This window comes from Babylonia areolata, chromosome 12, assembly GCF_041734735.1.
Source record: "Babylonia areolata isolate BAREFJ2019XMU chromosome 12, ASM4173473v1, whole genome shotgun sequence".
Lineage (NCBI taxonomy): Eukaryota > Metazoa > Mollusca > Gastropoda > Neogastropoda > Buccinidae > Babylonia > Babylonia areolata.
Genome location: NC_134887.1, coordinates 6965046 through 6991963, shown reverse-complemented (window position 1 = coordinate 6991963; position 26918 = coordinate 6965046). Strand labels below are relative to the sequence as shown.

Genomic DNA, 26918 nt, shown 5'->3' with positions numbered 1-26918 from the left:
TGCTACCACACACATTTTATATACCATTCTTGCACATTCATGGGCTGTCACACACACACACACACACACACACACACACACACACACATAATGCAAAGGTTGAAGTGGTGGTGGTCTGATTTTGGTGGCAGTCCAGGGATTTGCTGCTGATGTTCCAAAGAGCATACTGCTAACGATGGGTTGTGACATCCCACACACAACATTATGTAAGAAAGGTTACGACCGACCACACTCTTCACCAGTCCTGTGTCTGATGAGTGCACAGCGTTCTAGTGTTTCATCACAGTGACAAGGTGATTGTGATATCCTGAAAATGATGCCTGTCAAAAGCCTCAGTGTGTTCATGACGCCACCAAATGTCACGTGAAGGAGAGGATGGATACGTCAAAAGTCCAGGCCGTCCTCAAGACTTTTCTGGAGATAACGTCATGGGCCATCATCCCTGGGCCAGTCCTTCGAAGATGGCGTTATTGATAAGGAGAGGGCAATGCTAGGCCAGTTCCAACTCGAAGTGGTTGTAGCGTCCCATGCGGTAGCAGCCCACACCCCCACAATCCCAGCGGACGTCCACCAGACCTGCCGGGTCCTCACCCGGGGTGGCCATCCTCGTGGAAGGGATGGCAGTGACCGTCCCTAGTTGGTTGTCCTGTCACCCACACCCGTTCACGTTAGTTGTTACAGATTCTACTGACAGACACTCTTCTTCTGTTATTTAAAGACATACATATAATTATATATACATAAATGTTATTTATATGTACATATATATTCTCTATATCTATCTATCTATCTATCCAGCGCACAAACATATACGCAAGCGTTCGCTCGCTTGTGTGTGTGTGTGTGTGTGTGTGCGCGCGTGCGTGCGTGTGTTCGTGTACGTGAGTGTGCTTGTGTGCATGTGTGGTGCTTGGCGACAGACACCATGGGCTGAAGTGAATCGGATCATGAAGCAGAAAGTGCTGCCTCAGGACGACGCATTACCTCTTCACACATCCAGTCTGTGGTTCGCTTGACCCTGTGGCCCACCTGCAGAACCCTGGCCAAAGCCGCGCCATAAGGTTTGCTCTCCAGGATCTCTCTGCTGGAATGTCGTGGACTAAGCCTGATAGGGGACGTCCTGGGAGAGGGTGGGGACGTCATGCTGAGGTAACAACCACCACCAGCTGGGGCCCCCGCCGCCATCCACGCAGTGGGGGAGCTGGATGAGGCTGCTCGCGCTGGCCACGCTCCTGCTGCTGCAGCGTGTGGCTTCTGCGACGTCTGGAAGGTCACCGAGCTCTCTCGGGAGCCTACCCTACGCATGTGTGTTGCTGACTGCGGTATTTCGAAGGACAGTGACCTCCCTCGGGAGTCGGCTCGGTCTGGGGAACTATGCCTGCATGCTGCTGGCTGCTGCAGGGCCACTTCTGATGAGCTCCTTTGGGTGCGAATCTGCAGGCTGGGATCCGGTACTCCTCTCGTTGCAGCAGAACCGTGGAGGGTGTCTCCTGGGCAGTGAAAAGACGCCGTGTTAATCAGCGCTGTCTGGTTCATGCTGTGTTTTGCAGAAAGGATGGCAAATCATTTTCAGAATCACTTGCATGACGAACTTCAACACACAGCTACCAATATATACACCGTTTTCACCATTTTAATATGACCTGAACAGGTGGTGACAGAGAAAAGAAAAACATAATATTCTGAGATATCTATCTAGCTGCTGTGAAAACATAAAGGTAAAGATATTTCTGTGTGGTTATTGATGTAATGGAAAAGAAAACTTGACAATCAGAACATGAAGGCTTTTATATGCTTCCAATGATCACGAGAATGCGCAAAGCAAACGTTGCCATGGAAACACACGTATTTCATGATAACATGTGATAATGATTGTGACTACTGATGCTCACGCCTTCTTGAAAGGGAAGTCGTGGCGTTTACATCGATAGATACATAGAAATGCATTGATACATACTCGAAAATAAATGTAGCCCAAGCACACAATACACTGTACACAAATTGTTGCGTGCGCGTGCACACACACACACACACACACACACACACACACACACACACACACACCTGGGGTGTGGGTGGGTTTCATCTGCAGAGCCTTCAGCTTCTCTTCAAGCTTTCCCCTCTGAAACAGAACGTGTCTTTCATCGGAAGTGTTCACTCTAACTCAGCACACTGCTCAACGATGTGGGAGGTAATGTGCAAGAATAACAACACTAGAGCTACTACTATTACCACCACTACTACCACTACAACTTATAATGATGATGGTGATGATGATGATATTAAAAATCATGGTAGTAGTTGTAGTAATGATGATGATGATGATGACGATGACGCTGACGGTCACGATGGTGATAATGATCGTCAAAATCGTTTTCCTTGAACACAATCTTTAGTAATACACCTAAATACTCACGCGCTGACACCACATGCATTCATGAGAAAGTGTCATCCAAATTTTAACCAAAAAACCTTCATTCAGCTTACAGTTTGAATAGAAAGGGAAGAGGATTCGGGTTGAAGAGGCAATCCGCTTTGTTTTATTTGAATATGCGAGACAGATGGAGCGGAGTTTTGTGTATTACTAAATCAAAACGCGCTTTGTCGTCTTCTTATGTGGCCTTGACCTTGTTGGTGATGGCCGTAATAAAAAAAAAAATTAATGAAGATGGCGATGATGATGACGAGGATGATGACTCACCAGCTTGGTAAGGGCTGTTTCCTCTTCCTTCATGGCCATGATTACATCCTGAAGTTCTTCAATCCTCCCCTGATACGCTTCGTCACAGGTCAGCATGTCATCACAGCTGCGGTGGGTGGTGTTGGCACACAGCACACAAATGGGCTGATGGTGAGAGACGCAGTACAGCTCCAGTGGTTTGTCTGGGTGGGTCTGGCACTGGCACAGCTCCCCTGAAGCCGCTAGTGAAGCCAGGGAACCGCTCCGTTCTCGGGTGCGGCGCTCTTCATCTTGAATATTCATGGGCAGGGAGACCCCGTAGTTTGCGTCTGGACCTTCTCTGTTCACAGGAGGCTCTTGTTTGGAGGATATGGTGCTGAGCGCTGCTGCTGCAGGTTCTGGGGTTGATCCCAGCTGTTTCTGCTTCTGTAAAAATGGGGAGTCTGGAGCTGGAGGGAGTGGTGATTCTGGACTCTGATGATTGTCCGGTTGGATGTGCAAGTCCTGGCTCCTGTCCTGTTCGTTTCTGCTTGGAGATGTTGATTGAGTTCCCCTTTGGGTTGTGTCTGGAACAGTGTATCTGGGTGCTTCCTGTATTTCAGAGAACGGCTGTGTGTTTTCAGCTGAAGGATATTTGGGCATGCTCTGTATGTTATAGGAAGGATTCTTTTCTTCAGTTGGAAGGTGTCTGGGCATGTCCTGTATCTGTGAGGAAGGTTCTGTGTCTTCAGCAGGGAGATATTTGGATAATTCCTTTTTCTCTGGGGGAGGTTTTCCGTCTTCAGCTGGAAGATATTTGGGTGCTTCCTGTATCTCGGAAGAAGGCTTTGTGTCTTCAGATGGAAGATATTTAGGCGTGTCCTGTATCTTGGAGAAAGGCTTTGTGTCCTCTGGTGGAACATATTTGGGCGCTTCCTCTCTGTGGATGGAAAACTTTGTGTCTTGAGATGGGAGATATTTGGGTGTGTCCTGTATCGTGGAAGAAGGCTTTGTGTCTTCAGATGGAAGATATTTAGGCGTGTCCTGTATCTTGGAGAAAGGCTTTGTGTCCTCTGGTGGAACATATTTGGGCGCTTCCTCTAGGTGGATGGAAGGCTTTGTGTCTTGAGATGGGGGATATTTGGGTGTGTCCTGTATCGTGGAAGAAGGCTTTGTGTCTTCAGATGGAAGATATTTGGGTGCTTCCTGTATCTCGGAAGAAGGCTTTGTGTCTTCAGATGGAAGATATTTGGGTGCTTCCTGTATCTCGGAAGAAGGCTTTGTGTCCTCTGATGGAACATATTTGGGCGCTTCCTCTCTGTGGATGGAAGGCTTTGTGTCTTGAGATTGGAGATATTTGGGTGTGTCCTGTATCGTGGAAGAAGGCTTTGTGTCTTCAGATGGAAGATATTTGGGTGCTTCCTGTATCTCGGAAGAAGGCTTTGTGTCCTCTGATGGAACATATTTGGGCGCTTCCTCTCTGTGGATGGAAGGCTTTGTGTCTTTAAATGGAAGATGTTTGGGCGTGTCCTGTATTTGGGAGGAAGGCTTTATGTCTCCATCTAGGTGTCCAGGTGCGTCCAGTATCTGACTTAAGGCAGTGGCAAGGCTGGAAGGAGGGGCACCGTCCTGAAACAGGGCCTGCAGCTGACTGAGGTAGCTGTTACACACGGGGCATTTCCATGTGTTGGACACATCACCCATCACTTCTGACCTGTTACGGTAGATTGGCACGGACATGTGACATTTGGAATTTTGTTGCTGATGGCTCTTCTGGCCGCACAGGACTGTCCAACTAGGTACAAAATTCAACGTTAAAAAATAAAATAAAATAAAGGGGGGGGGGTGTAGTTGGGGGCTGGGGGCGAAAAAACAAACAAACAAAAAAACAAACAAACCAGCAACAACAAAACAAGACAAAAGTTCGTGACATGGTGTCGTAACCACTGGGCTCCTTAAGGCAAATAAAACTCAGTAGGCTGTGCTGTGGACGTCAGCCCGTCCGCTTAATTTATCATCCCCATACACACACACACACGCACACACACCGCAACAGTCTGCAACGGTTGGGAACCCACCGCGCACCACAAAACCAACGCCGCTGTATGGAGGGTGCAGATTCTATATTAAATGAACTTCCGTGTGTTTTGGACAAATTTTTACGTGTTCTGCAGAAGAAAAGGAACTCATTTCAGTTAGGGCCCTTGGCACAAGGGCACCTTCTCGCGCCCCTAGCTGTCAACGAAATCAAAAGTAGCGCAACTTTCACCCCTCACAGATCGTGTTCATAATTGTGATGGAAACCAGCACATATTATTTTTCATTAAATCTTTTGTGTTCGGTTGAACATATTTGAAATGACATATCTTCGTACTTACTTTCTCAAACAAAGCTTGAACTGGTTTGCAACACAACTTACAGTGAAATAAATAGTCCGGTTTTATTATTCTATCATTCCAATATCACTCTTTTCGGATTTATTTCTATGCAGCGACTTACTGGTGGGTTTTTTTTTTTATATTTCTAATTAAAAAAAAAAAGAAAACATTTCATTATTTTTGAATTGAATATTGATTTTTTTAAAGACTACTTTCCCTTCCCCCAAAATGGGATTTTGAAATATTCATTAGTTGCCAGAAATCACCCTTCAGTCGCAAAATCGTGTAGTTTCTGTGGCAAATATTCATGTATTTCATTTTCACTGCTTCGTGGTAGAAAAAGTAACTATTTTTCTAATTTGAATAATGTTCTCAGAAAACCCAATCTTTTTTCTTTCTTTTTTTTTTCTTTTTTTTTAAAGACCTGTTTATCAAATCATAACAAGCTTCATGAAAACCGAGCTTCGTTGAAAAATATATCACTACAAGTCTGAGTATTTATAACTTTTAACAGCCATTATTTTTGCATTACAATAAATCCATCTCTCCCGTGAAGCTAAATACCACCCTTAAAAAAAAGAAAGAAAAAAAAGGTATTACTTTTGTAAATATCAACTCTCAACTCAGGGTCTCTGGTAACTCTACAGGAAACGTTTGAAACCAACAACTGTTTCTGAGAATAAAACTGCATCATCTGCTAACAATAAGTTAAATAATTCAAGAAAATATGGAGAAACTATATCGCATATTATCAACATTTAAGTAAAGGAATGGAAAAAAAAATTCCTGCAAATATCAATCTGAGGTGGGCTAGCCTAAAACATCTATGTCACTGAACAGTGGTAATTTATCCCTTCTTCTACTGTTCAAATCCCCAAATGCCTAAACATACCTATCATTATCGCCCAGCATATCATCACCAGCTGAGTAAAGGAATAAAGAAAAGAAAGAATCATGCAACTGTCAATCTGACCTGAAGGAAAAATGGCTGAAGGCTGGAGACCACTACTCTTCAGTGTGACGTCAAAGGCACGTTACGTAATGTATCGCTGAGTCATTTCTCTGTCAGGCTGTGCAAAGGTATTGAGCCATCGGAAGATGGTGCGTTGTCTGTTTTTGTGGGATTTTCGTCTTTGGACACGGATCTGAACTGGGATACAAGATCTGTCCATAGAACGTTAATTCGGTCTCGGCGAAAGGATTACATCTCTCTCTCTCTCTGCGCGCGCGCGCGCGCACACACACACACACAAAGCTGAGCTGTGTAAGTGCAGATGCACAATTTAGCACAGACGACTAAAGTCAATTGTGTTTATCTGAGTGACTTTCCAGTTCTGACACTTTGCAAAGCAGGACAACTGATCAGGACTGTGAAGAACTGGTTGGTGAAAATCAATGAAAGCAGACAAACTATAATTATAGAAATGTCAGACACGCAATCAAGAACAAGAACAAAATTTTATTCCTTAAGGCGGCCACCAGCCCATAGGAAAGGGTCTCTTGCAAAAAAAAAAAAAAAAAGAAAAGAAAAAAAGAAAAGAAAAAAGAAAAAAAAAAGGGAGTACACCTTTGGTATATGTTTCATGTCAGTTGAGTAGTAACTTAAATACTTAGACCAAGCTATTGTTAATAAAGGTCACATTACACATCTTCAAACCGTTGTCTATTACGAACAGCATAGAAAAGATATATACTCAACTTTCTTTTCTTTTTTTTAATTGATCCATGTTTCAGCACTTCAGTGCAGTCTTGGGTGAGTACTTGTTTCTGATACTGGTATATGAGGGACACACATGAATAAAGAGATGTTCAGATTCATCAACTTTACAGACTGTACATAAATAACTAGAATTTATGTTGAGGGACCTGGATCCTTTTATTGGTAACGCACCAATTCGTAGTTTCACAAGACACTCACGGAAACATCTAATATTCATGAATTCAAAATATTTTTCACATTCAAAATCACTTTTGAACAATCTGTAAGTGTCATCAGACACACAATCCAGTTCGACAGAGTCCATCGTCTGACACCAGTTCCAAGCCTCCCCATCGCTGCCCATTGTCGACGGGCGCAATAGCCGAGTGGTTAAAGCGTTGGACTGTCAATCTGAGGGTCCCGGGTTCGAATCACGGTGACGGCGCCTGGTGGGTAAAGGGTGGAGATTTTTACGATCTTCCAGGTCAACATATGTGCAGACCTGCTAGTGCCTGAACCCCCTTCGTGTGTATACGCAAGCAGAAGATCAAATACGCACGTTAAAGATCCTGTAATCTATGTCAGCGTTTGGTGGGTTATGGAAACAAGAACATACCCAGCATGCACACCCCCGAAAACGGAGTATGGCTGCCTACATGGCGGGGTAAAAACGGTCATACACGTAAAAGCCCACTCGTGTGCATACGAATGAACGCAGAAGAAGAAGAAGCTGCCCATTGTACAGTCTTTAAAAACAAAGAGAATTTTATGAAAGAATAATTTAAACTGAAAAGGAGAAACAATTTCATCAGCAAAGATTTCTCTTCAAAAGTGAGAAACTGGCCGCTCACAGTCATCTAGGTAAACCAGAAATCTGGACAAGAAAGTCACCGTGGTATCTAGTGATCGAATGGTAAAAGTTTGCCCTGAATTCCGATGACCAGTTGGGAGATGTCACCTTTTGGATTTTAGCCGACCCTACGAACTCGTAAATTCAGCCCCTTTCAGCGAAATCAGGACGAAGGAAATAATAGGACACACCCAAACCCAAAGACAGGGCCTGGGATCGACAAAGATGGAATGGTGGTCCAAGGCAAAGGGGAAAGCAAAAAGAGTCTTGATCATACAGGAGATCAAGAAGGAAGAGGATCATCATAGTCCAGAGGGCAGTCCAGCAGGGACAGTGGACGACATGGGAAAATGCACTCCAAAGGAGCCTCTCTGAAGACCTTGTACTGTCCAGCTCTCCCTAGAGTTTCTTATCAATATATATATATGTGTGCGTGTGTGTGTGTGTGTGTAATTGACAACAAATTTGGTAACAGGGCTCCTTTCTGATTTTCAATCACTGCCTTAGAAAGGCTGAGAAATGGGGAGACACTAGAAAAAAAGTCAAGTCAAAGTCAAAGTAAAAAAAATGCTCTATATATAAACAAAGAAAATTTTGTAATAATATTAACATTTTCACAGGCTTGAATCAAAGAAAGCTTGAAGAATGATGGATATCTGTAATACTTAACTGGTATTAAATCTTCTCTCAGATCCTGATATTTGTGACACATAAAAAGAAAATGCACTTCACTTTCAAAGGCATTATGACAGAAAGGACAATAGTTATCATCATTATCTAAATGGGGTCTGTATCGCAAATATTTTATGGGGGACATACCAAATCTGAACTTACCAAGACACCTATATAAGTTTACATTCTTAAGCTGATGAAAGTAGACTTTGAGAAATATTGACTGATTAAAACTGGAATATACCTGAACACTTGAAAAAAAGAGAGACTGAGAGAAAGGACAGATACGCATTCATGTCTGTGGGAAGGGTGGAATGGAAAGCGTGTCACAGAGAGAGACAGAGAGAGACAGAGAGAGAGAGAGAGAGAGAGATGGATGGCTGGATGGCTGGTTAATTCATATAAGGCCATTGCCGCTCATGAATGGGGTAAATTATGTACAACAATATAGTATCTGCATTTGACTAATAATCATAATCTTAATCTTAATGAGTTCAGTAATCATGAAGTCATTACCGATCGCAACTGAAATGCTTTGTATAAATAAATTGAAAAAATCCTCACAATCCTTTCATTACAAAAAGCTATAAGTAAGCTTAACTGTGGTTGACTTGGATACCTAGAGAGAGAGAGAGACAGACACAGAGAGAGAGAGAGAGAGAGATTTTAAAACACTTTCACCCACGTTATACAACAGATTTGAATATAGCCAAGATATCTTTATTCAAACAAGATTTCACAGTGCTTTGTCAAATAAAGAAAAAAAACCAAAAAAAAAACCAAAACAATAAAAAGAAACAAAACCAAATGATACAAATCAACATCCTTCAAAGAACATACACACACACACACACACACACATACACACACACATAAACAAAGAAAAACGAAAACAAAAACAACTGAAGAGAAAACTTCTTCATCCGAACATCATACTCTTTCACCACCATGCACAACAGAAATAATTCTTTTCACACAATATGCTCTCATGTTTGCAAAAGTCCTCAGATTTAACATACCTAAACTCTCTAACAACACATATGTGCACTCTCATGCCCATGACCTAATCCAACAACACACGAGCCCCACCCAAACGGCAATGAGAAGTCACTCCCATCGCCTCTGTCTGTACAAATTGGTGAAGATGTCGTTAGCGGTTCGGTGAGGTAGCATCTTGGCTTGCTGCTCCTCAAGCTTCTTCTGGATGAAACTCTTCTGCTCCTTTCTGGTCTTGGCAGAATGATACTCCTCCTCCTGAAGACAGAACGAGACAAAAGCAAATGAACGCTGTGTTCTGATATGAGCATTATTTGGGCATTGTGATGGATGTGATTAGTTTTCAAGATGGTGGTGTGATTTTTAAGTATTGTGATAATTGGTGTTGAACGTTGTGTGATGTGAGCTGTGCATCATTTATATTTTAAGTCATGTGATGTGCATGTTTGTTGAGTGTTAAGGTGTGTGCAATGTTTTTGTGTGTGGGGGGGAGGGGTGGAGGGGGACAGGGGGGAGGTCGGAGGGTGGGGGGAGTGGGGGGGGGGGGGTACGTAAATTATTGTTAGTGTTTGGCTGGGTGTCTGTGTAGGGCTATGCATGCAAGTAGTTATTTTAGTGGTTAAATACATGTTCTACACGTAGGTTTTTACATTGCACAGCGCAACTGAGCATGGAAGGCGTTATATAAATTCAATTATTACTATTATTCAAATTGTAACTAGGTTGTTCATCTTGTGTTACGCATGCAATATATATTGATCTTCTGCATGCAATATAGTATATTATTCATATATACACAATGGAGACTGAGGCATTAGCAGGTTTTCACATATACTGACATGGGGGATTTGGGGGAAAAAAAAGAAAGAAAAAAAGAACACCCCTCCCCCCCACCCCACCCCCCCAAAAAAAAACATCTCCACACATTATCCACAAAGTGTCACTGGAACACTAATGGAAGTTACTGTGGAAGATTAGAAATATTATCATTTGCTTGTTTGCAATATATTTCTCTGTTTTATTCTCTTTGTTACTGATCATTCTAAAGTCATCAGATTTGTGGTTCTTTCCCTCATGGAGACTGGGAACACCACCACACCGTAAGCAGAGTCTACCAGCTGCATACTGCAGGGAACTGGTCACTGTCCTTAAAGGCCTAGACATCTGATGTTTGTTGAGAGGGCCAGAAATAGAGGGCCCAGAGTGTCCGCGAATCGATTACGATCGCGCCTTAATTTTAGCCCGCTCTCCCAATCGAACCATATAATTATGTGACCTGGTTTAAGACAAAATTTGACAAAAAACAAGAACGCCAGAGAATCGACAGACGGATAGAAAATACGAAAAAAAAACTTAGCCGTATGAAGAGCACAGGAACAGGAGTCATAATGACTGCTGGAAAAAGAGGGTGCTAGTCAGGGGGGCAAAGGGGAGGTTACCTACTTCCGGGAGGTTATCAGCCGCAGCTACTTTTGTTTTCTCCGCATAGGCGGATAGTAGTTTGCACAGGACAGGAATGTCAGACCCCTGCCGGAGTCTGCACTAGTAGGTCACGGTTAAGTATGTGTAATTAAACTGATGTTTCAGTTTTAGTTTCAAGGACGAAGGAGGTGTCAAAGCATGCAGACTGATCCTTGCACATTCACTGATACAGTACATTTGTTTGAAAAAAAAATGAAAAAAAAAAATGAAAAAAAAGAAAAAGAAAAAGATGGTGAAGCAGATCCCCAACCAATGCCAAGACCCAACCTACTGGTCAGGGCCTTCAGAGCCTACCTACTAAACAGACATAGTCTCCATCACATTCAGGAGAACAAACATTTAAAACAGTTTCACTTTCATTTGACACAGTCTCAATCAGGAAAACAAACATTTGAAATAGTTTTGCTTTCACTCACCATCATTCCTTTTATTATATCTGAACATGCTTTGTCTCAGTTAAGGTAAACAATTCTTACAGAATTTATTTGAATACCATAGCTAGATTTACAATGTAGATTAAAAGGCCAAAACATTATTTTTCTAGTTTGACAGAAACACTTCAGCAGCAAGTTCTGTAGATTCAGTCCACTCTAATTCAGTAATTGTAAATAAATTGGGGAAAAAAAAATCACCGGAGTGAGATAGGGTTTGGAGAGCACTTCCAAGTTCTGCTGTTCCAACATCAACCATTTCAGCGCTTCCCTCTTCAGTGAGACGCTGATATACGGCAATGCTCGATGTTTGCTGCAACAATTTGAGAATAACACAAAATCACATTCAAAACAAATGATAAATAGTTATCTTCACTTATTAAAAGTTATTTACATTACAATCAGCTGAAACAACACTGCAACAATTTGAGAATAACAAAAAAATCATAATCATAATGAAATAAACGTGATAAATAGCTTTACTTATATTAGAATCAACTGAAACAACATCTCCCAGCCAGACAGTTTATATACAACATCTCCCAGCCAGACAGATTATATACAACATCTCCCAGCCAGACAGATTATCTAAAATAGCACTGAATATTCATAAATCATTCTGCATAATAGATAAAACAGACTCTGTTGTATTAATCATCCAGCTAATGAGTTGAACATTAACACAATAACAGTTAATAGCCAGCAAAAATTGGTATCTGAATCTATATCAATAACACAATTTTACACTCTGACTGTGCAATCAATTTTACAAGGACTGAATCTGCAGTGATTCTTTCATATATTTTGATTTGCATTCTTCAGGGTCTGGAAACATACTGCACTTTCTTCTATTTTTAACCTCTTCAGTGCCCCATAACAAATTTCAGGGGAGTTCTGAAGTACTTGAAAATGCTCCATGACAGATAAAGCTGTGATCGTCATACTCAAAGCAGGAATTGTTCTACCCTATTGTTAGATTATGTTTTTTCCCCCAATACGTACCAATAGAAAAGCTTGATATGTCTGCTTTTATTCATGAGGAGCAAAACATTATAAGACTTTATATGGTCATCACAGGATGTTATTTGTTATTTGCAGTACCCTTCCCAGATATCCAGGTGAGGTTTTCAAAATGGCTGATGATGATCATAACCAAACCCTTGTCAGATACTTTGTTTGACACAGAGAGGGGAGATGGGAGGGGTGGTTGTGGAGTTTGATGTTGCATGCAAAGGGGAGAAAGCTATCAGAGTAGCAGAGAGTAGTGTGTGTGTGTGTGTGTGTGTGTATGTGTGTGCGAGGGGAGTGGGGGGTGGGCATGTGTGTGTGTGATAAAGTGAGAGTCACGTGTGTGTGAGAGTAACAAAGAGTAATGTGTGTCACTGTGTATTGTGTGTGTGTGTGTGTGTGTGGGCGCACGCGCACGTGCGCGTGAGTGACCGTGTGTGTATGCATGTTTGTATGTGTGCATGTATGATAGGATGGTGTGTGTGTGTGTGTGTGTGTGTGTGTGTGTGTGTGTATGTGTATGTCAGCGTGTGTGTGTGGGTGGGTGTGTACACATGCAAGAAAAAGTGCATATAGTATGGAAGAGAGTTTGCATATAATGCCAGAATACTGGATTATAATTCAGCACCATATTTGTACATAAGCTATGGATAAAAACTTTGTTCAAGTATTTTCTTGGTTTATTTTGGTTACTTTTATAGTCTATGGCATATATTAATAAATTATCTAAACTTGTTTACCCGAAATCAATGATTCACTCCTTTCTAATCAGCATGATACAGGACTTCATTCTATCAGAAATTAAAAGTCTGTTCATTTTCCCTTCGTATCTGAGAACCTGACCTGAGAAGTATGGGTTGTAACTTGTATACATGTAGTAGATGTACACAGCATACTTTCTTGTGGTGGTTTGAAAGCCAGAATGTTTGTATTTGTATTTCTTTTCTTTTTATCACAACAGATTTCTCTGTGTGAAATCCGGGCTGCTCTCCCCAGGGAGAGCGTGTCGCTATACTACAGCGCCACCCATTTTTTTTGGTATTTTTTCCAGTGTGCAGTTTTATTTGTTTTTCCTATCGAAGTGGATCTTTCCACAGAATTTTGCCAGGGACAACCCCTTTGTTGCCGTGGGTTCTTTTACGTGCGCTAAGTGCATGCTGCACACGGGACCTCGGTTTATCGTCTCATCCGAATGACTAGCGTCCAGACCACCACACAAGGGCCTGTGGAGGGGGAGAAAATATCGGCGGCTGAGCCGTGATTCGAGCCAGCGCGCTCCGATTCTCTCACTTCCTAGGCGGACGCGTTACCTCTAGGCCAACACTCCACATAATTTGTTAACCAAAACCGTCTGGCAACTGGGAAACACAAGCCAAAATAATGCGTGGTACTGAAAGGCTGGATGGATCTGTGTCATCAACTGTCTCATTTTGAAACCATGAACCGAATGATTACAAAAAAAAATAATGCCAATGGCAATATATACGAACTACTTCAGAATCAGATCTTCTTGAGTGTGTTCTGCACTGCCGGTCACATCTTTCTACAACAAAAACAAAAAAAGAAAGCTTACCCAGCTCTCAGTAGGCCAGGTGTTCCTCTGTGTCTTTTGTAAAACTGGAGGAATCGTGTCAAGAACATGGTTCAACTTTGAAATGAAAAGTTATCTTGTCTCGACCGCACGACTTTGACTTTACCGAGCCCGGAAGTATCAGTCGGAAATTATGTAGTTAAGGCCCTTCACAAACCAAGGGACATAAGGCCAGTGTTTGTTGACATGTCACATGACAAACGAAAGTGAAAATGGTGGGTGTGTGGAGAGAGACGCAATGGTGTGTGCTGTTGTCGGCACTGGTTGGGCATGTGTTGTCTGCTGGAATGCTGTATCCACGAGACTCGGAAAGTCGCCTGGTTAAAACTCTTGATGGAATGTGGAATTTCAGAGCAGACTTGTCTCCGTCAAGGAACGAGAGTTTTGTTGATCAGTGGTGGACGCAACCACTGTCTGCTGTAAGTTTATAAAATCGCTCGCTAGTGTTTGTGTGCTGGAGGTGATGAAAACCATGCATTTTTTTTTTTTTAACTGCAGGCTTAAGCTGTATCCGTTAAGACAGCCACAAATACCAAGCTGATTACTCAGCCGCTCGATTGAGAGAGGGAAGGTAGGGAGGGGCAGGAGAGGGACAGAAAAATTGTAAAGAAGGAAGAGAACACTCATATAGATACATGAACAACTACAGGGAATTCTTTTACGTCGTTAACATTTTTTTCTGTACCTCTCCCCCTCCTTCCTACCCTGCAGTTAACTCACTCGGGACGACAAGTTTTCTCCCTTGCTTTTCCCCACAGACGGCCCATTTGTAAGGGTTTGGAAAAAAATTACAAAAAATACAAAATACTGTGTAAGAAAATGAAACTTTCAGAACTGGTTTATTACGTGTTGAGCTATTACATAAAAAAAAAATCAAATTTCTCATCTTATTTTTACAGTTTTGCCATATGTAGAAAATATTGCCAATTTTTCACCCCGAATCACCATACCCATGCTCGCTTTCTGCATTAAATTCGCTTTCTTCTTCGTCATCATCCACCTCTTCAATGTCCGACCCTTCAGTTTGTAGCATTTCAAGTACATGTACTTCGGCAACCCTAAAATGTTGCTGTCACTGCCTTGTTCGCTTCACAACATTCTGAGAAGAGCCCGCTTTGCTAACAGGCTGGCACACGAGCAGACGACCAGTCAGTGACCAGTCAGCGTGTGTGCGAGACAGGCCACACATCCCAGGCTGACCAGTCATACTGTTCGATTGTGGAGTGACCCAGAATAGCGCACTCGGCTTGGCTAATCACAAAACCACGTGTACAGCGCATGATGGAAATTTAGTTTCGGAGAATGCTATTCCATTCCTTCGTCTGAATCCGAATACGTTTTGTGTAGGAATGTGTGAGCATTCCTTCGTCCGGAGAGAGTTAATGTTATTTAAATACTGTGGAGGTGGCGTTGAGGATTTGTACACACACACACACACACACACACACACACACACACAGAAACACACACACACACACAGAAACACACACACACACACACACACACACATGTGGAGGCATAGTGGCAGAATCAGGTGTTGAAATTGTGATTCAGTGTTCACCAGTGATCAAGGTCTGAGGCCCCATTTCACCATGTTTCAGCATGATGTTGTGTCCTTTGGAAAAGCACTTTACTTCTATTGTCCTGACTCCATCCAGGTGTGAATAGGTATCAGACTTCGATTTAGGAAGGTTAAAATGGCGGAAGGAGAGGACCTTGCTATTCCAAGCCCTAGACACAGGGGATATATGTATATCTCGTCTCAAAACTCACCTTTTCCGTCAGAAATGAGTTCAATTGTGGCAGGCCCACTTCCTTTGCGTTAGCTGTGCTTGACTATGTGTGTATACATATATGTATGTGTACATGTAACTACATGCATGTATATGAATGTGTATTTGTGTGTGTGTGCACGCACGTGCACATATGTTTAAATAAGTTTGTGCCTGCCTATGTGTTCTTATGTGTTGAGGATAGTTGTTAGATACACATGTATGTTAAAATGTATGTATGCATTTTGTGTGTGTGTGTGTGTGTAGTCACGTTTTGGTGTGTGTATGTAACATTAATGTAATGTGTTATGTTAACAAAAGTGTTTTTGTAAAGCACCTGGAGCAGATTTCTGGATAGCGTGCTATATAAGTATTCATTCACTAATGCAGTATGGGTAAAAAAGACTATGGGCCTTTAAGACTTTTGTTGTTGTTGATGATGTTATTGTTTACGTAGTTGCTTTTGTTGTTGTTATTATTATCATTACTATGATTATCATTTTTATTGATTGTCTGAGTCTGACTTGTATCTCTTTTACTTTCAGACTGGCCAGGTTATTCCCATGCCGGTACCGTCCAGCTACAATGACATCACCAACAACAAAACCCTGCGTGACTTCGTTGGGTGGGTGTGGTACGACACAGACTTCTTCGTTCCCAAAGCATGGCAGGACGAACGAATCATCATGAGGTTTAGCAGTGCTCACTACTACACTATGGTGGTAAGTGTCAAAACCTTCTGGGGAAAAGAGCAAGCTTTTGTGGAGTACGTTGGGAGAAGCCTGTATAAATTCTTCATAATGTATTTGAGACTTGTAACTGAAATGGGGTGTCAGTGTCAGAGAGTATGTTATGAATTTTTGCTATGGATTCAATATATTATGATACATTCTATTATATTCTCTTAAAATTGATATTGTAGTAGGACTAGTACATCATATCGCATTGATTGTTATAGTGTATTATGTAAAATATATGGTATGATATATGATTTTGTGTTGTATTGCATTATAATTATATCATGATTGTATGGCATAGTATCATGATTATTGTTAGTTATGTTTTATTATACTATGAATTATAGATCTGTACCATATCAAGAATTAGAATGTGTGCATTTGAATATGCGAGAACACAGAGAAAGAGAAGGAAAAGGAGTTTTTTTGTTTGTTTTTTAATGGGGGGACACAGGCAGAGGACAGGTGCACACTCCACTCTCTCCTCAAACCAAAAGCAGGGTCTTTTAGTTCTAGTAAGATGAATTGAGGTGTTTATATCCCTAACTTAAACAGCACACCTGGAACACACACAACACCAAAACCTAGGTCAAAACAGTACCAAAGCATATGCTAGACATCATTGCCATTAATTAAAGGCTGATCTTAAAGGAATGGCTGTATGTTGTCTGGACAAATCAAACAACACCATAGATAACATTTCTCCATTCCTTCAGTCGGTGCCGAGCTGTACACAATCTTCTCAAAGAAATCTACGTAAAGATGTAAAACAAGCTCATTTAGCTTGCCACCAACAATCAGTGATGTAAGATAATGTGCACCAAATATGTAATAGCATTTATTTTTGTGGCAATTTGAATGTGTGGTTGAGATTGCGCATGCGTGTTGTTGCTTGTGATGCTAGGGGAAGGAGTTGCGTGTTTCTTATGAATATGATTTTATTGTGATCATTGCTCCTCAGTGTCAGTGAGTAGAGTTCTGGATAGCTTAGCTGATCCCGTCACAGCAACTGTAAGCCAGAGTGCGAGAATCGGCTGGACCGGACGGGTCCTAGTGTTTCGATGTTTGGCCTGTTGTCACACTGATGAGAGGCTCGCGCATTGTAGCGCATTGTCGCGCATTGTAGCGCGTTGTCGCACATTGACGCAATTACGAGATCAGAATAGAGAAACTCTGAAAAACGATCTTGTGTGAGGTGTTTATTCCCTTTTCCTCCCCCTCCTGTTCTTCTTTACCCTCTTGAGGAAAACGCTGTACCAAAGATAGAACCCACCCCCAACAACTACAACAAATATATGACTAACAAATACAAACTCCCAGAACTCAACTCCTGTTAAACCGCCATACAATGATAGCTGCTTCCATTAAGACTGAAGAAATCCCCACTTTGTCTCTACAAGGTATCTCACTGGTAAGCATGGTACCAGGTAAATTGTCTGGTAAATATTTAGCTACCTGTGTGTGTGCACCAACATAGGACTGCCTCTCAGTGGTCTCGGATCATGTCAAACACATACAGCTATGTATTATCCCACTGGCACATAACACATGACTACAGCACATGGTAATCACAACTACTAGCAAGTCACACATGTTCCTCATGTTGCTGTATCACCCATGCACACATAACATGGAAATTCCTCAACACACAGTAAACCTGTAGTCTTGTTCACCTTAAACATAACCATGACCAAACATGCAAAATAGGTAGGTCAAACCTCAAAATAACTCCCGAGAGTAGCTAACCAAATCATTCTACTTAGATGCTACACACACATAATCTCTGTGTTTCTTTGTGACTTAATGCTTACATTGTTCCCACAGTTTGTCAACAACTGACACACCACTGACATGTCACTGAACATTAACAATTAAGCCAGAATGCAACACCATTTAACCTTCGCTGGCTGTCACTTTTGACTACACACGGAAGCTCATGTGGGTCGTCCACGACCCATACCTTTTAGAGACAAAAACCTGTATATTCCTCCAAAGCTTGTGTGAGTCGTGCACGACCCATACTTTGTAAAGAGACAAAAACCTGTCTATTCCTCGAAAGCTTGTGTGAGTCGTGCACGACCCATACTTTGTAAAGAGACAAAAACCTGTATGTTCCTCCAAAGCTTATAACAAAATATAGAAAAGGAAAACATATCATAACAACTGATTACACACACATGCGCTCACACACGCACACACAGACTCACACAAACACATACACTCAGAAGAAACACATGCTCACGCATTCACACACACGCACACACACACGCACACACACACACACACACACACACACACACACACACACACACACACAACTGATCACACACACAAACGCATAACACCACATGCACATACATACAAACCCTACTTATGCACACAGAGATAGAGAGAGAGAGAGAGAGAGTGGGAGAGTAGTGGGGTAGTGAGGCTATTGTAAGTAAAACTTCTTTATTTTCCTTCACTAATTGCAAATTTAACCTTCTGAAATCACTATTAAAAAGGTTTGGGTCGTGCATGACCCACTCGAGCTTTCGAGGGATGACCACGTTTTTTCCTCTTTAAAAAGCATGGGTCATACACGACCCACACAAGCATCTGTGTGTAGTTAAAACGCCACCTTTAATTACTCATTAACTAATTAATGAATTTTTTTTCATTTTTAGGCAAAAGTTGGTCTTTTAGGTGTAGGAAGCATTTCTGAAATTTCGTAGAAAAATATTAAGAATTGGCTGAGATATTTGCGTTTTTGTACCCTTCTGGGTCGTGTACGACCCACGATAGCCAGCGAAGGTTAAACCCAAACATGATATCCAAGCACCTTGCCATAATACCTGTAGCGAACAACGAAGGGGGAGGGGGGGGGGAGCGGGGAGCAGATGCAGGGGGGGGGGGGGGGGGGGGATACCCTGATACCTGGAACTAGTGCCCCATTTAGTCAAGTAGTAGCTACATTTTGTATTTTAACCACTTTTCTTTCAGTCACTAACTTCAATACAATTAAGCCACACACACACTGGTTATACTCTCTCACAAGTCATGGTATCTGCATCAACACATTCCAGTTACATTATCTGCGATACCACATCAGCTGAAAGTGTCTCCCGATGCTCTTGTGATACAACATCACACTTCAGCTGACACCAAACTGTTTCCAAAACCATAAAGTAAAATTACCAACAAAGCATACAAGTAATACAAGTACAAGCATTACTCACAGTCCCACGTTTCAAGGTTCACTTTATGTTCATGTGACAGAATACGATCCCACTGAGCCAGTGCGTTTGTCACAGAACCCAACTCCACCAAGCATTCAACTAAGTCCAAAAATAGTTGCTAGTTTGACACTCACAGCCCCCATGGTACTGTCTTGCCCATCCAGCTCTCCTGGCCTGCCTCAAGCAGCGTCGTCTGATAGCTAGTGTTAGTGGTGACACACACACCACCATGGTGGTGTCATGTGCCGGTAAATATCACCCGAAAGGAAAGGTTAACACAGGAGGAAACATGGGTGATGGTGATGAAAGAGGGAAGGAAAGGGCCAGGGGAATGTATCGGGGAGAGAAATCAAACATTTGTGACCTGACCTAGAAGATGAGTGGTTGCGGTTGAGGAGACATCACATTTGATTAGTTATTCTGCGATAACTTGCTTCCTCCGGACTCAGCTCGGAGAGAGGGAGGCGGTGAAGAGGGAGAGAGGGTATGTGGGTGGGGAGGTGTTGGCAGGGATAGATACCAAGGAGGGGGAGGAGGGGCGGGGGGGCGGGGGGGGGGGGGGGGGGTGGTGAAAAGGTGGGGGAGGGAAGGGGCTGAGGATGAATGGGGTCCCACACAATGAAATGTCAGCTTCCTTAAAATCTTGTCTTGCTCTCTCTCCGCACTCTGAGGCCAAGGAAAGGGGTGTGGGGGAAGGGGGAGAGGGTACATGGAGGTTGGGGGGTTGACAGGGTTTACAGGTGTCAGGGGAAGGAGTTCAGCATAGTGTTTTGGTTACGAAGAGAAGGGTGACGGAGGAGAGGAGAGGGGTGGGTGGGAGGGGGTAGGGGGTAGGAGGGGTCCACCAGGGTCCATCAGAAATCCCCACCATAGGTGCCTGACACACTATAACACATTCAATTTATTTTCTTTTTTTACACACAGCCCACAGGGCCAAGAGAAATCTGAAATTAGAATATGAACAAAACTAACATTGAAGTACAGCAGGACATTCAGACACACTCGCATACATTGATTGTATATAGAACTTTGAAAAACAAGAACATGCACGTGTGGACATTCATATTAAGTAATATTTGCATGCTTGATGTGTGTGAATGACTGGTGCGAAAGCACTTTGTCTCTGCACAAGATTCAGTGCTATATAAATATATATAATATAATAATTATGATTATTCTTGATGAAGAAGCAGAAACACACCTTAAGAAATATGCACACACATATATATGTACATGATTATTTAAGAAAGCAGATTTTTAGGGAGGGGGGGGGGGGGGGGGGTTAGGGGGGGGGGGGATGTAAGACTATGTTCACACAAAGCCCAGTCAGTTGCTACCAGCCGGTTGCTGTCAGCCAGACACACCCAACACAATTCAGTCAGACACAGTCAATTGTTGTCACCTGCGGTGCTCTTCAGACAAAGGAAACAAATATTATCGGGATTCTCGCTGCTAGAATCATTGAAGAGTTCTGTCCCTTTGACCAGCCATCAGTTTCATTTGTGTGCATGCTACAAATCAAACTGCTGGCTGGAGATGGTTGATGGCCAGTGTGAACGCTTACACTTGTTACAGCCGGTATGCATGGTGGGAAAGTGCAAAATGACATCTGCACAATTCTCAGACAGCTGCTTTCAGTGTCAGCAACTTGCTGGGCACAGCGTGAATGCAGAGCTCTGTAAACAGACAGAAAGATGCAGAGAGAAGGACAGAGACAGAAGACGAGAAATTTACCTAACAAAGTCACTTAGTGCTGGCAAATTCTTTCACTAGATCTGAATGATACAGATTTACCTAACAAAGTCACTTAGTGCTGGCAAATTCTTTCACTAGATCTGAATGATACAGATTTACCTAACAAAGTCACTTAGTGCTGGCAGATTCTTTCACTAGATCTGAATGATACAGATTTACCTAACAAAGTCACTTAGTGCTGGCAGATTCTTTCACTAGATCTGAATGATACAGATTTACCTAACAAAGTCACTTAGTGCTGGCAAATTCTTTCACTAGATCTGAATGATACAGATTTACCTAACAAAGTCACTTAGTGCTGGCAAATTCTTTCACTAGATCTGAATGATAAAGATTTACCTAACAAAGTCACTTAGTGCTGGCAAATTCTTTCACTAGATCTGAATGATAAAGATTTACCTAACAAAGTCACTTAGTGCTGGCAAATTCTTTCACTAGATCTGAATGATACAGATTTACCTAACAAAGTCACTTAGTGCTGGCAAATTCTTTCACTAGATCTGAATGATAAAGATTTACCTAACAAAGTCACTTAATGCTGGCAAATTCTTTCACTAGATCTGAATGATACAGATTTACTTAAGAAAGTCACTTAGTGCTGGCAGATTCTTTCACTAGATCTGAATGATACAGATTTACCTTGAGTGATGTGGATATCAGTCAAGAGAGGTTGAAACGTTATTTCAAAGCAAAATAAGTAAGGCTGGATGTTTTAAAGATCCACTTTAGGAAAAGGCAGTATTATTTTATAGGCATTGCCATTAAGCAAAGTTATTGGTATATTATCTACTTAACTTAATTCCGGTAGACATTGTCTCAGTGAATATATAAATGCAGTCTGTGTCTTCTTAAAAGGGCTTCTTCATTCAGATAATAACTAATAGCAGTGCATTGTTTTATTTATGTAAATTCATATGTTCATTACATACTGCATAAGAGTGCCACTTAATTGTTGCCATGTTTTGTTTGCTTTTTTTTTTTCTCTCTCTCCTGACTTAATTTTTCCCATGTGCCCTTACGGATATTTTTCTCAAATAGACATTGACCTTGATCTTAATGCAACTTCCAGTGGGTGAATGGACAGCAGGTGATGTCCCACAACGGTGGCCATTTGCCCTTTGAAGGTCAGATCAATTCAGCCGTCAACTTCAACGGAGCCAATCGGCTCACTGTGGCAGTCAACAACACACTGTTACCCACGACCCTCCCTCCCGGCTCCTTGAAGTTCGAAACTAACACCAAAAGGTGGGGTGTTTGACAGGTTTTTCCATTTAAAATTTAGGACAGCTGTCCCCAAAGGAGGCATGTGAGCATCATACACACACACACACACACACACACACACACACACACACACACACATACATATATATATATTATGGGCCTATTCATTTTTACAAAGTTTTTTTTTTCCTCACAGAATTTTAGCTAAGGCTACATTGTTAAAAAGGTGAAACCAGTTCTGGAAAAAAGAAAGAAAAAAAAAAAAAAAAAAAGAGAGCGCAACTGCTTAGTAGTTTTAGACCTTGTCACCATTGCTCCCTCAGTCAGACTTAATTACCCCCCTTTCCAAATGTTTCACTTTCATTGATGTGTCAAAGCATGCAGACTTATCAATACTTTAATTATAAACTAAACCTCTTTTGCTTGAAAAAAAAGGAGCAAAAATTTAGAATAAAGGAAAGCAGATGCTTGACCTTCCAATAAACCCAATACACTGGTCAGGCCTTGATGATTGACTTATCGTTATCCTGGGTTTGTGTAAAACATTAACAGGAAATGAAATGAATAAATTGAACAGAATAGTTAAATAAATGAGTAAATTCTTTAAAATGTAATAAAATAGAATATAACAGCAAATAGAATGAAAATAAATGAAATAATTTTTCTTGAAAAGGGCGACGTTCAAGAAACCTGTGCGTACCCACACAGGCCGTACTCACACAAGTGTGCAAAATGGACACACACACACACAAACACACACCCTTCTAAAGAAAAGAAGACAATTAAAGAAGGAAGGAAAAGAAAACTATCCCAGAGATAAATTGTTTTAAAACAATGGAGAAACAATCTTAATAAGGTAAGATAATTATATATATATATATATATATATATATATATATATACAGTATCCAGTTGAAAAACCACCGAGGCAACTATGTGTTTGTTCTGTATTGTCCATGTGTTCTGTGTGGCTTGTTCAGGATTTAAGAGGCTATGCCAGTCTTGAATAAAAGCTAATTTGTGTTTGCACATTTCTTCTGTCTTTGCTGCTGTGTGCACATGTCAAATGATCGGTATAGGGACAGGCCCAGCACTTCCTTTTATGAGGAAATGCCTGGGTTTGTTCCAATGTACCTTTTATTTACCTGTGTGCTAGCTGAATCGGTAGTGTAAGCAGCACTGACTTGAAGTTGTGTATCTTGTGAATGGAGAGAGTTACCACTCTTTACTATTTGTTATACAGTATTATAGTTTTAATGGTTGTGTTTTTTACATGCTTTCTTTAGGGATGGTCATGGATTAAAAAAAAAAAATCTGTCGGGGCAAGATACACAGATACTGTACAGTGTTTCTGATGCTTGACGTATACACGCTTTCTTTATTGTGTTGTATCATTTTACTCTCTGCCACAACCGATTTCTCTGTGTGAAATACTGGCTGCTCTCCATGGGGCGTGCATGTCACTTCAGTGCAACCCCCCCCCCCCCTTTTTTTTTCTTTCTTTCTTTTTTTTTTTTCTGCCTGCAAGTGGCACGGTTATCCTTAACTTTGCATGGGCAAAAACAATCTGTTTAATCCTTTCTTTTCCAGGACTATTTGTGACTTTTGCAAAATAATCACCAATTTCTGAGAAAAAACAACAACAAAAAATCAGAATTATGCGCAAAAGTATGTAAAAGTATATGTTTTCTTGAAGGAAAATGAATGGAAAACATAGTTATCATAAGTTCCATGTTGACAAGATGAGATAACTCCCAATCAGGGGAGGATAACTCAGATTAAAAAGCAAAACAAAAAAGAAAAAAAAAATCATCACCAGGATAACCAGAATCACATCAGTTGATCAACAACAGCATTACTTTGGTTTTCTGTCACATTTTCATAGTTGTTGTTGTCCACTTAGTCATGGAACGCAAATTATCGAAACAATATTCACCACTGCACGTCATTACTCTTGATCTCAGCAGGAAAAGCACTAGAAAGTCAAAGTAAAATTTAAGAACAGGTTGTTAACAACATGAATACAAAGACTAACGACAGTAAAACAAAGGTCTCAGTACAACAGGACACACACCAGTGTGCACGTGTCACATGAAGAGAAATGTGTTTCATTGTTCATCGTGTTGTTGAAACAGGTACCCCCCGGGCTATTTCGTGCAAGAGTTGCAGATGGATTTCTTCAACTACGCGGGGATTCACCGCCACGTCCACCTGTACACCACTCCAAAGGTGTACGTTGACGACATCACCATCATCACCGCTCTGCAGGGGCAAAACGGTAAGGTGGAGCGTTGGCCTCGTGGTGATGCACCCCTCCATGGAAGCGAATGTGCGCGGGTTCAACTCCCACATCATGCGGACCACTTTCTTTTATTATTTTTCACACACACACACACACACACCATGCACACACACACACACACACACACACACACACACACAACAACAACAACCACCAAACACCAGGTTATTATAATATCTACTCACATTGTTCACACAAGTGAGTCAAAAATTAAAAAGAACAAAAAAAAAAAAAAAAACCCCGAAAGAAAATGAAACAAAATAAAATAAAATGAAAATTTTTTTTTTTGCTGTAACAGCACTCTGTGTGTGTGTGTGTGTGTGTGTGTGTTTGATGGATGACGGGTGTGGGTGCAGGCATAGTGACCTACGAGGTGACGCCCGGAGGGGTCGGCTCCGAACAGGCCCCTCCAGCCGTGCAGGTGACGGTGGAACACAAGAACGGCGACCCCGTCCCCTCCTCCCACCCCAGTGGCCGCCTGAGCGACACGGTGGTCATCCACGACGCTCGGCCCTGGTGGCCGTGGACCATGAACCCGGACGACCCCGGTTACATGTATATTTTAAAGGTCAGGTCTCCAGGGGTTGTTTGTTGTTGTTGTGATCTTTACGTTACTTGGAAGTCGTCGCCTTTTTATTTTATTTTAGTAGGATTTTTTTTAATTTCTTTTTTTTTTTTTTTTTTTTTTACTGCAAGGGAAGGAGCTGGGGGGGGTGGGGGGGTGGAGGGGGGGGGGAGGGAGGGATTATTGTTGTAACCTGGAAGTCTTTTTTTTGTTTGTTTTTGTTTGTTTTTGTTTTATTACTGAGAGGGAAGGAGAGAGTGGGGAATGGGGAGGGGGGAATTACTGGATGGAAAAGTGTGTGTGTGTGTGTGTTTGTGTGTGTGCATGTGTGTGCTTATGTGTGTGTGTGTGTATGTGTGCGTGCATGTGCAAGTGTGTGTGCATGCATGTGTGTATGTATGTGGTGACCAGCATCCTGTTCTGAAAGTTCTGTCTTGCATCACTGAGGTGACAGCCCTTCGCAGATGAGTACACACACGTCATCATTGGTCAAAGGGGTAAAACTGAAAGGTTTTTGCTTGGACAGGTGAACGTATCAGGGGACATCTACCGTCAGCCATTCGGAGTTCGCACACTGAACGTCACTGACAGTCAGTTCCTGATCAACGGCCGTCCGTTCTACTGTCACGGGGTGGCCAAGCATGAAGATTCTGATGTAAGTTATAGAGTTTTATTCTTCTTTATTATTTTTTTTTCTTTATTTTTTTTTTCTTGTTGTTGCTGTCATTCTTAGATAACGAGTCTAGGTGGCGTGTACCATCTTTGCAGCGTTAGGTTTGCTTAGCGTTGAGAATGTTCCAGAACTGCCCCTGAAAATGGAGTATGGCTGCCAACATGGTGGGGTAAAAACGGTCATACACGTAAAAGCCCACTCGTGTACGTACGAACGAATGTGGCAGTCACAGCCCACGAACAAAGAAGTCTGTGGAACTGGTGCGGAGTCAGGAACGTTTTTACCGGTAAGGCAAGGCAGGAAGCATAGTTCACGTGCCCCCGGGGAGCATGGAAACATTGTACATCAGTGTCTTTCTTTTTTTTTTTTCTTTTTTTTTTTGCTGCCCCATCATCTGCACCGTTGATCCCACGCCGCTCATTTAGATTCCCCCATACACGGCCACACCCGGGTTCATCCGTCGCAGTTCCAGCGTCGGCAGTCCACAGGGAACCATCGATGTTAGGTCGCCAGGAGGCCACACACCAGAGGAGACCCTGCACTGCTGCTGAGTCACTTCGGTGGTGTTCAGTGGTGCCTGTTCTAACGTACTTAGGACACCACCTACTAAGCCCCCTACTAACGACAATAATGGCTTAGTCGTGGAGCCAGACTGAGTGAGCGTCCCTCCCAGAGTGGAGACCGCCACCACGTCCTTCAAACAATAGCCCCCCATGAATCTGCCGACACTGACGACATTGATAGGACTCACCCCAAGCACGGAAGTGGAGGGGTATCGAAACTGAGGTCACCATGAGAGCAGGGCATGAAAGGCCACAGACTTTGAGACTATTTTGTTTATATTGATGACGATGAAGGAGGAGGAGGATGACGATGACGATGTTGCTATGGAGGTCCATTTTGGTT

At 42.1% G+C, this 26918-nt stretch overlaps 2 protein-coding genes across 2 annotated transcripts in view; one reads left to right on the top strand and one right to left on the bottom strand.

Moving 5' to 3' along the window:
• Positions 1 to 8956: 8956 nt before the first annotated feature.
• On the bottom strand, positions 8957 to 13884 carry LOC143288357 (uncharacterized). Its single transcript, XM_076596742.1, has 3 exons — positions 13749 to 13884; positions 11369 to 11480; positions 8957 to 9512 (listed from the first exon to the last, which is right to left on the bottom strand). Exons 1-3 carry the CDS (start codon positions 13814 to 13816, stop codon positions 9366 to 9368), a joined length of 327 nt encoding a protein of 108 aa, XP_076452857.1. The 5' UTR covers positions 13817 to 13884; the 3' UTR covers positions 8957 to 9365.
• Positions 13885 to 13962: 78 nt separating this feature from the next.
• LOC143288356 (beta-glucuronidase-like) overlaps positions 13963 to 26918 on the top strand; it is a 29418-nt gene continuing 16462 nt past the window's right edge. The window contains exons 1-6 of the mRNA XM_076596740.1: positions 13963 to 14185; positions 16084 to 16260; positions 22318 to 22493; positions 24608 to 24750; positions 25131 to 25342; positions 25866 to 25994. Coding sequence (XP_076452855.1) covers positions 13979 to 14185; positions 16084 to 16260; positions 22318 to 22493; positions 24608 to 24750; positions 25131 to 25342; positions 25866 to 25994 — 1044 coding nt within the window. The 5' untranslated portion in view covers positions 13963 to 13978. The remainder of the gene's footprint in view (positions 14186 to 16083; positions 16261 to 22317; positions 22494 to 24607; positions 24751 to 25130; positions 25343 to 25865; positions 25995 to 26918) is intronic.

Excerpts from the sequence above, each read along its gene's own strand:
- LOC143288357 (XM_076596742.1), bottom strand. The coding sequence starts at position 13,816 with ATGTTCTTGACACGATTCCTCCAGTTTTACAAAAGACACAGAGGAACA. Across the intron at positions 11,481-13,748 it reads CCTGGCCTACTGAGAGCTGG|CAAACATCGAGCATTGCCGT; the intron begins GTAAGCTTTCTT and ends AAATTGTTGCAG. Across the intron at positions 9,513-11,368 it reads CCAAACCCTATCTCACTCCG|GAGGAGGAGTATCATTCTGC; the intron begins GTGATTTTTTTT and ends TTCTGTCTTCAG.